This window comes from Ambystoma mexicanum, chromosome 8 (assembly GCF_040938575.1).
Source record: "Ambystoma mexicanum isolate Mex_15411 chromosome 8, UKY_AmexF1_1, whole genome shotgun sequence".
In the NCBI taxonomy this organism is placed as follows: domain Eukaryota; kingdom Metazoa; phylum Chordata; class Amphibia; order Caudata; family Ambystomatidae; genus Ambystoma; species Ambystoma mexicanum.
This window is the reverse complement of record NC_090929.1, coordinates 1,724,832,408-1,724,850,054: the sequence shown is the minus strand read 5'-3', so window position 1 is coordinate 1,724,850,054 and position 17,647 is coordinate 1,724,832,408. Positions and strand designations below refer to the sequence as shown.

General features: G+C 47.4%; 1 protein-coding gene across 3 annotated transcripts in view; it reads left to right on the top strand.

Annotated features, from left to right (window-relative positions):
• Nucleotides 1-17,647, top strand: part of LOC138473364 (zinc finger protein 398-like) — a 171,572-nt gene that overhangs the window by 56,529 nt on the left and 97,396 nt on the right. For all 3 annotated transcript variants that reach the window (XM_069612049.1, XM_069612048.1, XM_069612050.1), the window contains exon 3: nucleotides 5,374-5,484. In XM_069612049.1, the coding sequence (XP_069468150.1) occupies nucleotides 5,374-5,484 (111 nt within the window). The remainder of the gene's footprint in view (nucleotides 1-5,373; nucleotides 5,485-17,647) is intronic.

Below are 17,647 nucleotides of genomic sequence, written 5' to 3'. Positions count from 1 at the left end.
TAGGCAAAGAAGCGGACGGCTCCGGTCGTCGGCGGCACACCGTCAAGCGGTCCCCTCTTCTGGGGCAACACGGCTTCGACGGGCCTCCAGCGGTTACGGCGATACTCCGAACCCTGGGTGACGGCAATGGACTTCGGCGGCGACGTCCGGGTGCTTCACTTCATTCTCCTCGGCGGTCCCCGTCTCCGGTCGGCAGCCTTTCGAGGGTCTGACTTCCAGGGAGCTTCGGCAAAGGTTAGCGGTGCTCGATGGTCCCTCGGAGCACGGGAAGAGAGCGCCTAGCCAGGTCCTCTCTCGGATCAGTCTTCGACGAATTCCGCAGCTTTCAGATCGGGTCGAAGCAAATGCAACATCAAGTCTTCTTCTTCCAGCTGGGCGTCGAGGATCAGCAGTTCCAGTTACTCTTCAAGTGTAGCCACACCTTCTGAACAATTTCCAGTGGTGAGAGGTCCCCAGATATACTACTCTGTCTCTCATCCACACTGCTGGGTCACACTCAGCAGCCAATCATACAGAAGGCCATTCATGCAGTCAGTCAGCCAATCAGGCACACAGTGCATTCAGGCCATACTCCTCCCTTTCAGACACTCACAACAAGGAATGTGGATTGGGACCCAGCCATTCAACACTACACACTGCATTCATGTCGGTTTCGGGCAAGGCTGTCTCAGTCTTTGTCTCTCATGCCAGAAACCAGACAACCACAACAATAAGTGTATATTGGTCACACACTCCATTCACCCAGGTCCCACCCAAAGGGTGTACCCACAACATACAGTCACTGGGAAGGCTCCAGCCAGTCTGGCTTGGCCTTCACAACAACACCATGGGCCTCATTACGACCTTGGCGGTAGCCATGCCACTATTGGCAGCATGGCTGCCGCCGAAATTGCATCCAGGTCCGGGTCCACAGAATGAGTAATTCCTCCCTCCAAGGACCCGGACCCGGTCCTTCCCCATTCCAGCCCCCATAGGGCTGAATGGGAATGGGAGAGGGAGCAAACAACGGGCCATTACCAGTTGGCCCGTTGTTTGCTCCCTCTTTCCCTCGCGGGGCCCGGTAAGCACGCCTGGTTTGACCAGGCGTTACTTCCTGGGTCCCGCGAGGGTACCTCGTAATGAGGCGGTACGGGGTAAACGATTCCTATCAGAAATCAACTGATTCCAATGACAGGGCCTGGGTATCCCAAAATGGGGGATACTCAGGGCACCTGTCAAATTCAGCATGGAGCTGCCACCAGCCTATACCCTGCTCTGTGGGCCACCCACAAGTGCCCAAAAACATACACTAGGGGCACAGGGTTGCACCCCCACCCATGGGTGCCATAAGGGTATCCAATGGGTCTGTACACCAAACCACAAGGATCCTGGCTCTCCCACATTATACAATGCGTATACCAAATTACTTTTCACTGCACTGGATGCCATGGGAGGGCATCCAGCACTTGGTTCAGCATGCGAGAAAATAAGGGTTGTGATATGCCATGCATGTGCCCCACTGTGAGCTGGTAGGTGCCTGTGGCAAGAAAGTGGAACACCAACACTACCTTCAGTAGAGGGGGGATGGCAGTGCGTATTTCAATGAGGCTGACAATGTCGTCGTGTATCATGTCCACGATGGTGGTGATGGTGTCCCGGTCCAGACGGTGCAGGGTGTGGATCTACTCAGTGGTTAGGTTGAATGGGCTGGCTCTGATACAAGGGGTTGGGGGCTGCCTGCGTGGTACCACTGGCTGCACTGGTGGGGCATGCTGGGCCTGTCTCACCCTCCTTCTCCTCCTGCATCTCCTCTGTGGTGCCTGCTGTTGTTGTTGTTGTTGTTGTTGTTGCTGGTGTAGCAATGCAAGCATGTCCTCCAACCCCAGTATTGCTAATACTAGTGGAATCATTTTGGTGTGGGAAGGGGTGGGGTGTGTGGGTGTGCTCCTTTTGTGCTGGCCCAGACTCCATTGCCTCCACCTGTGCTGATTGTGTGCACCTGTGGCAGTTGGGAATCTGCACATAGCAGTTTACGGGTGCTTCGCGATGCCGGTATTGCCGGCATGCCGGTATCCCGTTTTAGCGCCGTCATGATGCCGGTATTTGCATGTCCGCCTGACTTGTGATGTTCTCCTGTTAGCGGCATCCCAGTATTGCTTGCCTGAAGGCCTGCGTGTCCGCGCCCATGCCGCTATTAGCGTCAACGTTATTAGCGGCGCCTCTAATACCGGGTTCTTGGTTTGGAATAGCCTGTTGCGGTATGCGGTGCCAGTAATCCTTTACCGGCATCGTTTTTCCATTACCTCCAACCTCATAATGACCCCCAATGTATTTTTGCTCCTTTAATAGCCAATCGGCCTGCAGTACTGAGTTTTGCGACTCGACGGTTGTGGAAAATTCCCGCTAACTAGGCATACTGAAATTGAGATCTTGAGCACATTCTTCATTCAATTGCGTTGAAGATTCAGCCTCTGTTAGTTCACGCTGTGATATTTCCACATGAATTGGAGAAACGGGTAACATTGAATGTGTGTTGGGTGGAACATTTTTAGAGGGTGTAGATTGTGTCAAAGGTTCTGCAAGCAAGTGCAATGCATCTTCATTGTCTTCAGTTTCATTTGGGCAATTTTGAACAATGTAGCAATGGTCCTTGGTAACTTATTATGGTTCACAGGTGAGATTCCATTCATTTTCCGGCCACTGGACATATGCACCACGAGTCTTGATATTGACTGCACCACGCTGTGCCTCAAATAGTAGTTGCTCCATTGTGACATCCATTTGGCAAGCAACATCTTTGGTTTCAGTTGTTGGCTCAGTCTTTATACTCCTCTTCATTCTGAGCCTCCAGCAAATTTATAGAAACACATGCTCAATGTATAGCACACATACAGAAGATACAATTTCCCAACTAAAAACATAATATGACTAAAACATCCACTTAAAAACTTCTCCAAAACAAACAGGTTTTCTCTTTCCCCTTGGTTTCTTTATTCACTTCGAAACCGTGGCCGTCGCTTTGCTGACCAGCAACATGTTGATGGCACAAACAAACTACAAATTGTATACTTGAGGTTGCAGCACATTGTGTGAAAATCCCCTGTACTGTCCGCTGTCACTGGGGAATTTGGTGCGAATGGCTCGAACGACACAGGCGGGCATTACTCGTTGAACGAGGAAACAAAGCCACCATGCAAACCAACGGTAGGCCACCAGCCTGTACCACCTGTGAAAAAGAAACAAATATTTTAATTGAATGAACCAGATAAGTGAAACATCTTACTTGAAAATGCATCCTAAATTTGATGGCATAGTTGCCCTTAGAAAAATAACTTTCTGGAAACATGTACTTGGGCGTTGAAGTATCCACACATTACAAAAATGAACAACCATTCGAGCCAGAACGGTTTGCGCCTTAGAGAAATATTGTTTTTTAGTCTAAAGTGAAAGACACGTAAGCGATGAACACTCTGATTTGCAATACGTGCGAGAAATGTATTCAATTTACAGACTAAATTAATGCGTCAGTGATCAATCAAAGTTACGACAATGTAGGACAACATGAAATGTTAGTCGTCTCAGTGGTCAAAATTACATCACATCTAGAGTATACTTACTCGTTACATGGATTGCGAGGGCGAACTGTTGCGTGAACGTCGTGCATAAGCACCACCATAATCCTCAACACGGAACGTGTGAGGCATGCTGCCCTGAAGTCATGCAGCTCGGTAACGCATAGCGGTGGTGTGCCTTCTTCGGATACGTAGGACAAGCATCCAGAGTTTTTTCTTGGCGGCAGCAGCAGTTCTCCACCTCGGTTGGCATGACCTTGCAACTATTGCAGGTACACCAGATGGAAACGTCTTCCATGCGACTAGGCTCAGCCTCATGCTCAGTCATTCATCTTCCCAACTATCGTCCGATTCCCCATCGTTTCCACTTCTTTCTCTTTCTCTTTCAATTAGTTCCTCTTTGGAATATTCTGGCTCGTACTGGTAGGGCTGTATTGTTGCCATACTTCTTGAAAAATGAATAATTACAAAATGCACAGTCAGAAAAATAAAAACGTTTTTGTTTTTTTGTAGCAACTACTGGTAAAGAAGGAGAAGAAAATACATTGCAATGTTAAAAATACCCATAGAGCAAATAAATGCACAATCGGCACAAACTATGACATTTCAATATTATATAAGGTTTGGTGAAGATACATTATATGACAAATATTTAAATAAAGCGCAATTACCAAGTTAATCAGTTCTGCTGGTGTTAGTACATGTTCACGGGGCGTTGTGCTAGGAAGATAGCTGAACAGAGCAGATCCGAGTCACGAGCGATCAAAAGTAAATAGGGTGAGATGATTGAAATAGCAACTGAAATGTTGTCTGCTCAGAAAGGGTCTGTTTATACTTGTTGAGGAAAGAGGCGCCCTGGCATTTCCATGGAGACACGTCAATAGCTTGCGCACAGAGAACGTTGACACGAGATGTGCATTGGCGTTGTGAAAAGGGGCGAAAGCACCTAGTGATGTCAGTTTGAGGGGCGTGCAATCTGTATTCTTGCCGCGAGGGCACTTGAACTTCGGGCAATGCATCAACAGATAAGATTAGTACAAGATGGCAGCGCCCAAGCCGTTAGGTTTTTCCTCACGTTTACACATGCAGAAACAAGGTAAGGTGCATAGGATAAAAATGTCAGATCGATAACAGTATGATTAAAATACATGCCCGAAAGACTGGGACAATAACATTTTTGAGCGAACTTCCCCTTTAACACCTTTCCTTTCCACTACCTGTTGTGAAAAGTGTAAATGCCTGCAGTAGTAACCAATCGTGGGAGACCTTTACAATGGCAATCCCTAGAATCTGCTTGCTTTTACCATGTGTAAAAAGCAGGCAGATTCACTGGGGGTGCATCGATTAAACAGCAGCATGGAAAGGTATGCTGGTGTTAAGCTATGTGTCCTTCTGAGGCACCCCACCTGAGAACTTAAAAAGAAAATCCCCAGGATCAGGGTAATAATGTGCAACATTTGTTTTTGCACCTTTATTCTCATCCGGGACACTAGCTGAAGGATCCTTGTGGTTTGCAATCGTGCTGCTCCACTTTTTCATACAGTGCTTTTCCTTGGAGAGATACATTTCTGTCATTTCCTACGGTTTGTAGGTGACCTGGCCTTCTGTGCGGATCCACCGGTCGCTGTCTGCCCCACTCCAGTTTTATATGCATGATCTCAACTTCTGGTGCGTCTGGTCCAGGTGCAGGAGCTTTGGTGGACGTTTCTAGCATGGATTGTTTTCCGCAGTCCTAACTTTCCTGATTATTCTGTACATTTCAGTGTAGCAGCACTGAACAATTAGTTGAGCAATAACCCTTTTTCTTTCCTTCTCCTAACAGGTCCCCTTATAGCCAACTCTGTCTTCTCATTAAGAGCACAAGAGAACCAAGCTGTATGTACAGTCGACAATTTGATCTCCGGAATAAGCTGCCATGTCGATCTTCCTGCAGGTGAGTTAGGAGCACTGACGCGAATGATTGGGAGGGGAAGGAGCACTGACCTGAATGATTGGGAGGGGAAGGAGCACTACCTGAATGATTGGGAGGTGAAGGGAAATGTTGTGGCGTATGTGTCAAACACAGCTGTAAAGGTTTTGAATGGTTCTGTAAAGACGTGCCCTCAAGAGGATGCACAGTTAGGAAGTTCATTGTTAATGTAACTGACTAAATATATCATAGTGGCTTCTTGTTTAAGGCTCATTGTGTAAAATGTACAAAAACTCTGAGGTTTCTGTGCTTGGGTGCCACATTTATGGGACGAGAATGAAATGCCAGTGTCTCTTCCGTTTCTGCGCAGCTCTATGGGCCTCATTACGACCCAGGCGGTAAGTTACCGCCTGGGCCGTGACTTTACCACCATGGCGTAAACTATGTTTACGCCATGGTGGTTGGCGGACTTACCGCCCCATTCCGACCTTGGCGGGGCGGTAAGTCCCCAATCCCCATTTACCCTTCCCCATTCCCATTTTTGCCCCATAGGGTATAATGGGAGTGGGGAAGGCGTTAATTACGCCACCGTAAATTACGGTGGCGTAATTAACTCCATGGTCCCTTAGCGCCATGGATTTTAACACCTGCTAAAAGCAGGTGTTAAAAGCGCCATGGCGCTAAGGGACCTCGTACTCAGGCGGTAAGGGTCGGCGCTGTTAACGCTGCCGTTAACCCCTTACCGCCTGGGTCGTAATGAGGCCCTATGTAAATAAACCTTGTCTCTACTTCTGCTGTCAGGTTTCCTTTTTGATTATTTGGTGATGAGCTGTGGGTCTCTATAGTGTCATCTCACAGATGCCACAATCTCTCCTGCAGGCACTTACATAAACACACAGGTTGGCACGAACATGTGCTCTTCTCACAGGACCTACCTTGAAAACAGGAATGTATTGGAGATAATCTTGTTATCTTTCTGCTCCAAGAATGTCAGATCTTAGTTAAAGTCTAGAAGGAGACTACTGGAGCTACTGTCAAAGAACTGATATGATGGGGTGAAGTCCTGTTTCAGCCTTTTGTATCTCTGGCAGTGAGGTCATCGAAGACTCCAGAGACATCCAAGGCTCTGGTGTCTATGCTGCCACGGTTCCCTTCTTCTATGCATCATGCTTCTCCTTTCCCCCTGTAGATTTGGGAGCACCACATCACTGTAGCAGGGATTAGTGGATTAACTTCATAAAACGTAGAACGATGATAGGACTAGAGTAGAGGTTGAAATGACCTGTAAGTAGTAGAGAGTGTGTTATGTCTGTCGATCGACTTGCTGCCACAGCTACTCAATATATATTCCCGGGCAGATCCACCTCATTCACAGGTTTCTAGTTACTGTCCTCTCGCCCTACATATACATATACCTGCCCTTCCTATTCAAGTTCCATATATGAAAATGACGAGGCATCTCCTACCCAGTATCCCCCAAACCTGCTGCCTGTTGACCATTAACCTCAATCCGATAACCACTCCATTAACCATAATCCTCAACCTTCGCCATGACATACTCTCCTCCCCTTCTTTCTCTCCCCATCACCTCCTCCACCCCCCCTACTTTGTCTCCTTCACTCCTGTTACTCAGTCTGAAGTTTCCCTCCTCTTATCTAAAATTCATCCTACATCCTGCCCCTCCTCCCTTATTCCCAAAATCTACCCTCTTTTCATACCCTACCTTACCTCCTTTTTCAACGTTTGTCTAGCTACATCTACCTTCCCGTCTCCCTTTAAACACTCGACTATCATCCTTATTCTGAAAAAAACAGCTGCTAATCCCCATCTAGCCTCTAACTATCGCCCCATCTCCCTCCTGCCTTTCTCTCTAAACTTCTTGAACACATTGGCCCTCATTCCGAGTTAGGACTACACCATGGAGTAAATAGCTCCATGGTTGGCAACCATGGAGCTATTTACTCATGGAATACCGGCATGGTGAATGGAGTAATTTCCAGACCATTCCAAAGTTGGATGGACCGGTAATTCCCCATTCACCATAGCCCTTCCCCATCCCCATTTCTGCCCCCATAGGGCTCAATGGGAATGGGGAAGGAGGTAATTACGGCACCGTAAATTACGGTGCCGTAATTTACTCCAAGGTCACTTTGCGGGTCCCGTAATTTACTCCTGCTAAAAGCAGGAGGTAAAGAGGGACCCGCAAAGGGAACTCGGAATACGGAGGTTGCCTCTCTCACTACGGTCCTACACCACTCGTGTTATACCACTGCACTCAAGTAAACTGTTGTAAATTGTTGCATGTATTGTTTTCTGTTACTTGATTCACATGTTATTATGTAATGCTTGTTGTATTCTCTATTGTCCTCTTGTAAAGTGCTTTGGCGTAAAGCGATATATACATTTATTTTAATAAATACAAATACAAATTAACCATTAAAGTGCTCGACAGTGTGATGAAGTTGCATGTAGGAAGATGCTTAGGGAGTACCGTGAGACTCTGGGGGTCAGTGGAAGGCTCCCACTCCACAGTGCAACTCATGCAGGTGGTATATGAGGGATCCCCTTTCCTCCCTACCCCCAGGTCCTTTGACATGGAATCCCACTAGTGAATGTAGAACCAGGATGTGCACACTATGTGTTAGTGCAGTGCCAGAGAAACACAAAGTGGAGGTTGTTCAACAAACAAGCCTCTCGCTAGCCTGCTCACACGTCCAAGGAAATGCTCACTGAAGGTATTAAACAAGTGGGATGCAGGGAAACCCCTGGGCTGCATGCATACAAGAAAACTGGACAGAGCAGTTTGCCAAGCATGGAGGGAGCTAAGACATGACGCCGTGCGGGTGCCATGACTGTTCCACCTGGAGGCAGAGGGAGTAGTTAAGCCATCGGCCTCTGGGCACATTGACAATCAATTCATTACTGACCATCAATTAATTACTGAACATGCAGAAGACCGAAGGCCACAACACAAAGGAGTGATGAATCCTGGCAAATCCTGTGACCTGAAGCTAATGGGTAAAATGGCCCCGCCTATCCAGTGACCTGAAGCTAATGTGTAAAATGGCCCCACCTATCCAGTGACCTGAAGCTAATGGGTAAAATGGCGCCACCTATCCAGTGACCTGAAGCTAATGGGTAAAATGGCGCCACCTATCCAGTGACCTGAAGCTAATGGGTAAAATGGCCGGCCTATCCATTGACCTGAAGCTAATGGGTAAAATGGCCCTGCCTATCCAGTGACCTGAAGCTAATGGGTAAAATGGCCCCACCTATTCAGTGACCTGAAGCTAATGGGTAAAATGGCACCACCTATCCAGTGATCTGAAGCTAATGGGTAAAATGGCCCCGCCTATCCAGGGACCTGAAGCTAATGGGTAAAATGTCCGGCCTATCCAGTGACCTGAAGCTAATGGGTAAAATGGCTCTGCCTATCCAGTGATCTGAAGCTAATGGGTAAAATGGCGCCACCTATCCAGTGATCTGAAGCTAATGGGTAAAATGGCCCCATCTGTCCAGTGAATTATTGGGCCATCAGCAGGCTGAGCAGTGTTGAAGGAGGCAGAGGGAAACAGGATGTCTGATAGTTGAGACAGTGTTCCAGTGACGTGATGCAGGAGCTGAGAAAGCCAACAGCTATATGTGGGTCCTTAACACATGGTGCCCGGCAAGGTGAACATGCTACAGAGAGCCTTCTTTGGGCCATAGCACAGCTCTGGAAAGAGCCACAGACCACAAAGAAGAGATTTGCTGTTAGTCCGCCTATAATCTGGGTATTGGCCGTGGCTAGAAACTGTCAGAACCTCTGGCTTTGCATCTTTGCAACCCAGGCCCTGGCAGGAGCCAATGTTCACGAGAGAGGAGAGGAGAGGAGAGGGGGGAGGGGAAGGGGGAGGTGAGGGGAGGGGAGAGGAGAGGAGAGGAGAGGAGATTTGCTGCTAGTCCACCTATAATCTGTGTATTGTCAGTGGCAAGAGGGAGCCTGTTGTAGGCCACTATTGTCGGGAGGGTTGGAGTGACTGCTGGCACAGTATTCCCTAAGTAAGTCATTGCTGCTAGGCATAAGTTGCAGGGACATTCAGGAGCCTTAAAAGGCGACCTGCCACCAGAGGGTGATACATAAATAAAGCTGGAAGCTGGATCCCCATCAAGGAAATGTCTGCAATGCAGGGGTTTGAGACTTCGACATTAGGCCGGTGTAGCACAAACCCCCTTTGACACATATATTCCTGTGCCTCCACACGGACACTGTTTAAGCAGTTGTCCCGGCTCTCCAGGCCTTCATCCAGCCCCTCCTTCTGAAGTCTGCTGTTGATGGCACAGCATCGCATCATGCTCCTATCATTGCTTGCCTGCCTCCTGCTTCTTTGGGATTGTGGGGTTTAAGGGCTGTCCCCAGGCTGGCGTCTGTCTGCATGACGAGGGTGCTGAGGGCATGCCCTGCTCTGTCTGCACCAGGCCTTACTGGACAGTCTGTTCAGTTACTGATCAACGTGGGTCTTTCATTGCAAAGCATCATCCATGAACTTTATCCTTCATTTCGTAAAACAGTGTATTCTTGTCTCACACTCCTTAACGGTCTAAAGCTCTGAAGTGTAACTTGACGGATACAAAGGCAGGTTATGCACCAGATTCAGGAAGCCTGGCACAGGAGCAACCTTCTTTCTATTGGAAATACAAATGTTCTTGTATTTTTGGGCTTCAGACGGCAATGGATGATCTTGCACGATGCATGCACTGAATGGCTGCACTGGCATGTATGTATTTACATGTTTTTCCGCACAGGGAACCTGGCCCGGAGGCATCTGGGCGCTGGAGGAGAAGCAAAGAGAGACTGGAAAAGGGCAGCAAAAAGCAGGACCTCCAAAAAGGAACGTTTTCAGAGCTTCACAGAAGCGCAAGTGATCACGTATTTCACATAGGATAAGAGTTCCACAAGCTGGGGGTAAAGACGGAGAAAGAGCGCCCTCCGGGTCTGGCTCTGCGAAAATGTGGAACTACCAAAAGACTTTTACTTGTGGAGCCGAATCTGCAAGCTGGTACATCCCTGGTCAGTTTGGAGCAGAGAAAAGCCGGACCTATACGTTGGACTGAGTGATGCACAATACAGAGGATCTTAAACTTGATCTGGCTTCTAACTGGAAGTGCCACTTCATTTGGAAGGGTCTGGAGTCTCTGGATCAGAAAATCCATCTGGCCCAGATAGATGCCATTACAATAATCCAGAGAGCCCATGACACAGGCAATGACTACCAGGCAGCGATGAACAGGAGGCAGAAAGGGCAACACCCTCCTCAGTATTTTCAGCTTCAGGAACCCTGCCCTGCAAACTGAGGAAATTTGAGCCTCTCGTGATCCCGAGCACAGAAGGTTTATCTCTAGGCTTTTTATGCAGCTACTAGGGGCAGGACAAGGCCCAAAAGTATCTGGCCAAAAGTTTGGATTCCAATAGGCCAAAAGGTAACTGGAGCCAGGTACCAGGACCTCGGTTTTTTTCTCCATTTAACCTCAGCAAATTCTTCGCCATCCAGACCCCAATGTCTGCGATGCATTGTGTGACTGACTTTAGACCAACCCTTATTCCTTCTGTTAAATGCATTTTCTCGGCTCTGGAACTAAAATATGAAGTTGCTTCTAAAACCTGTTGACAGTAACGACCTACAGCCACCTCCATATCTGCACCTTGTGCCCTCCCCTCTCTGATTCTTCCATCATTTCATAGAGGTGTTGTGGGAGCACTAAACTCTCCTCCATGCAGAGGTGTCCGTACCTCACAGATGTTTACAGGGAGTGAAGCATGTAAGAGACATGTCTTGTGAGGACCATCTCTGGGGAGAGGGAATTGGCAGAGCACGTTCATACACCCTGGAGTAACCACCATAACGAGAGCTTTTCCCTGACCTTCAAGTGGGAATCATTTGTGCAACATTGGGAGCAACTTTTCATGCCTATTAAGAGACTTAAAATGTGACATTCATCTATTAAGCGGTTACAGCAAAACATGTTTGTGTATAGCTCTGGTTGTAGACCAATAGGTTCTTGTAGATTGCAGGTTACAGGTCACAGGTTGTAGGTTCCGCACCGTAGCAGGGTGGCTTGTGGAGATCATGGCTAGAACACACGCAGCTCCTAGACACTAGTGACTAGTGACAGAAGATTTGCTCCAATAACACTCTGAACATTCCACTCTACTCCATGCAGGCCTGTCCCACATTCCAGATGCACTCATTCACACGGTGCAACACACCCCTTCTTTCCAAACACCCCCACATACACACCACACGGGGCCGGATGCACAACCTGTTTTCATAACATTGAGCATTTATGTATTTATTGTGAATTCTAATTCCGATGCTTCATTTGTAATACGTCAAGAGAACGTTCGCTACCTGCTGGAAGCTCCCGTGAAGGAGAGGAAGGAAATCGATGATGCTGTCCGCACAGGTCAGAACTCGTTAGAAGAAGCGGGTGCCGTTCATCTCAAGATCAATGCGTGCCCTGCAAGATATCTCTTAGATTTGATGTTAATATTTCCATGAAATGTGATGGCAATCTGGGGTCATTATCGGTTTCCCGGTATCCCACCGGTAATTCTGGTAGGATAACGAGGAACAAACCTACTGTTACCGGCGCCTGTTATCCCGGGATTACTGGGATATTACAGGTGCCGGCAACGGTGTTAGGGAGAATTCTCAGAAATTTGCTAATTCCCTCCACCTTAGAGACCCGCAACAACTTTGCTGGATTTTGAAGACTTGTTTTTTTAACCTGGAGAGAGTGTGACCCTTTTTTCCACTCTCTCATGTATTTTATTGTGATTTTGAACACTGTGTTTCTTTTGGTTGTGTAGTCTGACAAACTCCATAGGCATCATCGTTTACATTGTGTCACCCAGCACCTTCAGTGCAATGGCACAGGAAGTCTTTCAGATTTCCCCAAGGTTTAAATACCTTCTCTGGGATAAACTACTGACTCCCAGAGCAGTAAAGTAAAATTGACTTTACTTACCATTGTAAATTTGGTAGACCCAGCACATGCTATCTTACAATAGAGTGCTGGAGGGGTTACCTAGTATCCCCTTTGTCTAGCTTCTCATGTAACATTTTATATGTTACCCTTTTCTCACTGAATGGCTGGTGGCAGTGGTTATCGTTTGAACTACCATGGTGTGTATTTACCGTGGGCTGCGTTCGCAGCTACAGTAAAGCACCCACGGGAGCCATCTTTGTCAAAATGGCTCCCGGTCTTCTTTTTTCACCATTTCTTTGTGGAAAGGTCCTTCTTGAGATTTACTCTGCGCGCCAAACCAGGTTTGGTCTCTTTGTTCATTTTGCCTTTGGCGGAATTCACGAGTGAAGTTCCAGAGTTTCTGGGGTAGGCAGGAAGTGAGGGAGTTGCCTGAAACTCCCTGTGCTTAATCTCCTAGGAGACCTAAATGCACTCTGTAGTGATTGGCCAGCTGACAGTCCGGCAAGGACAGCCACCCTGCTGGGTGACTGACAGCTATGCTGGAATGAATGGGAGAGAACTGAATCTTTTGTCTTGGAAGGCAGAGTCGACCACTGGACGAAGGACCCGAAGAAGAACTTGAAGAGTATGCCTGCTACAACTACTGGACCGTTGGTTTGCTCGGTGAATCCCTGCTGCAGTGCCAAAACGCCAAGTTTGCGTCAACAGAGGAGCCCCTGCACGGACGACTTCTCCCCTTGAATTGGTGGGACCAATCAACTCCAAAGTAAGCCACCTGGATATCCATCTCGGAGCAGATTGAATTTCCACAGAGTTGCTGCTGGAAACTGTATAGCCAGGGAGAGTAACACCAAATTGTTTGCCTTGCTTTTAAGCTGGCCAAAAGCTTTTGGAAGATCCTCTGGACTCCCAGGAAGTAGGACCGACCAAGCCTGAGCCCCCTGAACAGAGTGCGGGACCCCAGAAACAAGGAAAGTCCATCTCGACAGTCAGGAACCGCTATTTGTGGTAGACGCAATGAGCTGAAACACTGAACAGCCACAGGAAGTGAAGTTTGCCGGTTGCGAGTTTTGACCATCCCAGTGCATTGCAGGAGTCCTCCGACGTCCTCCCTCTTGTCCCCACGACTGAGGCCGAGGAACAGCGAGATCTGCAGAGCTGCCCAGGAACAGAAGCCATCAGCTGCATCTTTTCTTAATTTCTAAGCTACTGTAAAAAGTCTGAGAGAACATACCTCTTACTGTAGAGTGCTTACGTCTACAACTCACAAGTCTAATCAGCTTGGGTGTCTACATTTGATTCTTCTTTTCATCAAAGACTCCTAAGAACTTGTGCAAAGACTTTTCCATTTACTTACCAGAAGTGCTTCATCCTATACAAGACTTTTGCCCATTGACTTTGGCTTAGCCTAAAGAATTGTATCATTCTTCTTGAGGGATCCAAAAGTATTTGCCTGCTTAAGAATATTTGTGGTCTCTTGTTGTTCTAATAACCTTTGCCAACTTATAATAGTATTCTAAATGCCAACAGGAAGATATTAATGTCCCCAGCACCCTAGCTGTTGAAGTCACCTGTGGGTGTAGGTTCTGTCTGGCGGCCATCCAACTGATTTCGAAACTAAGAGTGTACAGTTTGAAGTGTATTTGTGTGCTACTATTATATTGCTCCCTTCTGAAGAAGGCGCATTCTAACTGCTAAATAAATTAATAATTGTTTATGCAAGAAACCTTGAGTGTAAAGAGTTTATTTGAATACCTGTAACTGTAAATATCTGTAACTCCACTACAGCTCACATTGACCCCTCTTGAGATAAGCCTGGCTGCTCAACACGCTACGAAAACTGTGTAGTACAAGCTTATACCAAAGGTTGGATTTCCGATACCTGTAGTCAGAGTGGTGTGTAGTGGTCCCAGAGGGTACTGCATACAAACTTTGCTTAACAATGGTGGCAAGCGGTGAGGATATATTGTAGAGTTGTTACATTAAGAATTTGCTTTACTTTTGTTCAACTAAAAACCTTCACAAGGCTAAGCGCCACTAGAAAAGCAATTGTAACATGCCAGATATGGGTGACTTCAGGCAGGAAGGAAATGGAAAGGCAACATGCTCTTGAAATGAAGACATTGGGCCTCATTACGCGGACGGCGGTGGACCAAGGTGCTATTAGCGCCATGGTTCATGCCGGTAAAATACCGGCACCGCCTTGGCGGAAAGGGGAATTACCGCCCCATTCCAAGGTTGGCGGGGCGGTAATTCCCCCTTCCACCATTGCCCTTCCCCATTCCCATTTTTGCCCCATGGGGCTCAATGGGAATGGGGAAGGCGCTAATTACGGTACCGCAAATTGCGGTACCGTAATTAGCTCCCTGGGTCCCTTTGCGGGTTGGTTTTTAACGCCTGCAAAAAGCAGGCGTTAAATCCCCCAACCCGCAAAGGGACCTCGTAGTAAGGCGGTAAGGATTTACCGGTACCGGTATTTTACCGGTACCGGTAAATCCTTACCGCCATCCGTGTAATGAGGCCCATTGTCTCTTACCAAGAGTCTTCTAGGTCTTCCAGTCCAAAGAGACCTTGCATGCCTTAAGAAGCAGTGAGTATGTATGAGGTGAAACTTGATATTTTGGATTGGTTGAGTGCTTTTGAATACAATTATGGGATTCTGGGTTTCACAGGGAATCTGTTGATTCCTTGGCGTTTGTCTAGGCTCCCCCAGGTTGCAACTGATGCTGTAATGGAGGTGGGGGAACTTGAAAGATTGGAGTAGGAAAATGTGAAGCTAGCTTTGATAGCTAGATTTGGGAAAACTCCTTCCCAGTACCTTAAGAGGTATAGGACCCTCAGAAAAACTGATGGTACCCCTTGGGCTAGCTGGGTGTGTGAATGTTTGAAGAATTTAGATGGTTGTATTAAGCGTTACAGAGTGAACACTTTTGAAGGAATGAGACATCTGTTTTTGTTGGAATCTATTTTTGATGCCTGCTCTCCTAGGCTGAGACAGAACTTGGCTGACTCTAAAGAGATTGATCCCAAGAAGCTAGCAAAAGCTGCTGACTTGTGGGTTGCCAACAGGGCTACTCACAAGGATTCTGGGGCCACTCATAAAAAGGATGAGGGGAAGCAGCATAAGAAAGATGACAAAGAGAATTCTGAACCTCCCATCCAAAAGAAGGCCACACACATAAGAAGGGTAAGCCATATGGGAAACCAGGTCAGTCAAGTGAAACCTCTGGTGCCAAACCAGAGGGAGGCCAGCAGAAGCCCCCATTTTTCCAAACATTTGGAAAATGTTATGCTTGTGGGTCAACTGACCATGTGAAAGGGCATCCCAGATGCAAGGGTACACCTTCAGGTGTCCACCCTGCCTCCTTAGCCTTCATCCCTGAGGGAGATGTACATATGGCAAGTGGAAACTTTCAACTATTGGCTGAAGACCCCTTTGGATTCTCTGGCAGTGTTTCTTTAGTGTCCCTGGGTCTGTGAGAACAGCAGAATGTAGATGTGTATAACTCTATACCAGATAACTCCAAATAATACAACAAGGACAGTGTACTTGTAAATGGTCAGGAGACCCCTGCCATTAGAGAAACTGGGGCCAGCATCACAGTGGTGGATGAAGTCTTTTTCCAAACCTGAGGATGTTGCTAAGGCACCCAAAGGTCCCACTAAGCTTGCTGGAGGCCCTATCCAGATGGTGCCAGTACTACCAGCTCTCACCCAGTGCAACAATATGACTGTAAGAATACCTGTCAGTGTACAAAGTGAGGTGCCTGGGAGAATTCTCCTGGGGAATGACTTAAAAACTCTTGGGGTTGTATCAAGCACCCCCAGGCCTCCCAGTAAAAAGAAGCAGGAGCAGACTAGGAAGGTCAGAGAGCTCCTTTTAAATGACTCTTAGTGGGTTGTTACAGAAGAACCTATAACACCCAGTCCACAGGAAGAGCCCACTTCTATTTCTAGGAATAAAGAGACAAAGGAGAAAACCAAGGTCTCAGGAAACAAGAAAGATAGCACTCATGTGCATCAAACCAGGACATCCCAGAGAGGACAGTCCAAAGTCACACAAATGACTACTCTACCAGCTGAGGCTGAGTGTGAGATCCAACCAGAAGAGGTTGAGTCACCTACTGATGACACAGAGCTGGAAATAGACCTTCCCCCTGTTGGAGATCTGGATCCTAAAGACCATCCTGAGCTGCAGTGTTTACTGGCAGAAGGTGGTCCCTGTAGGGCAGACTTCAGCAGAGGTCAAAGAGAGTGTCCTACTATTGAAGGACTTCACCAACAGGCAGCTTCCCAGCTAGACGGGCAAGAGCCAGGGAAGCACAGGTTATACTGGGAGGATGACCTCCTCTACAGTGAACCTATTGGGTCAACCCCAGGAGACTACAGAAGACTTGTAGTGCCCCAGGAGGTAAGACCTCTGTTTCTACAGTTAGCCCAGGAGATTCCTTTGGCTGGTCACTTAAGTTTTAAGAAGACCAAGGAAAGGATTTCTCTCTATTTCTACTGGCCTAAGATTGGGTCTGATGTAAATACATTCTGTAGAAGCTGTCACACTTGTCAGGCATCTGGCAGGAGTGCAGCCAAGAATGTGGCACCTTTGGTGCCTCTCCCAGTGGTGGGAGTTCCCTTTGAGAGGGTAGAAATCGACATTGTTGGTCCCTTAGACCCTCCAACATCTTCAGGCAACAGATTTATATTGGTTGTGGTAGACCATGCTACCAGGTATCCTGAAGCAATACCTATGAGGACTGCCACAGCTCAGGCCGTGGCTTAGGCCATATTTGGTATTTTTACCAAAGAAGGTTTTCCTAAGGAGGTTATCTCTGACAGCGGATCCAACTTTATGTCCCACTACATGCAGGCCATGTGGAAAAACTGTGGAGAGACCTACAAGTTCTCAACAGCCTACCCTCCCCAGACCAATGGGTTGGTAGAGAGGTTTAACAGAACTATGAAAAGCATGATAGGTGCTTTAGAAGAACCCCTTAGAAGAAAGTGGGACATTCTACTGCCATGCTTTCTCTTTGCTTATAGAGAAGTTCCTCAGGAAGGGATTGGATTCAGTCCTTTTGAGCTTCTCTATTGTCATCCGGTTAGAGATCCATTGGTCCTAATCAAGGAGGGGTTGGAGAGTGTTCCTTCCCACAAGCCAGTGAGAGTCACTGACTATGTGTTAGGTCTCCAAAGGAGAATGACACACATGATGACATAGGCT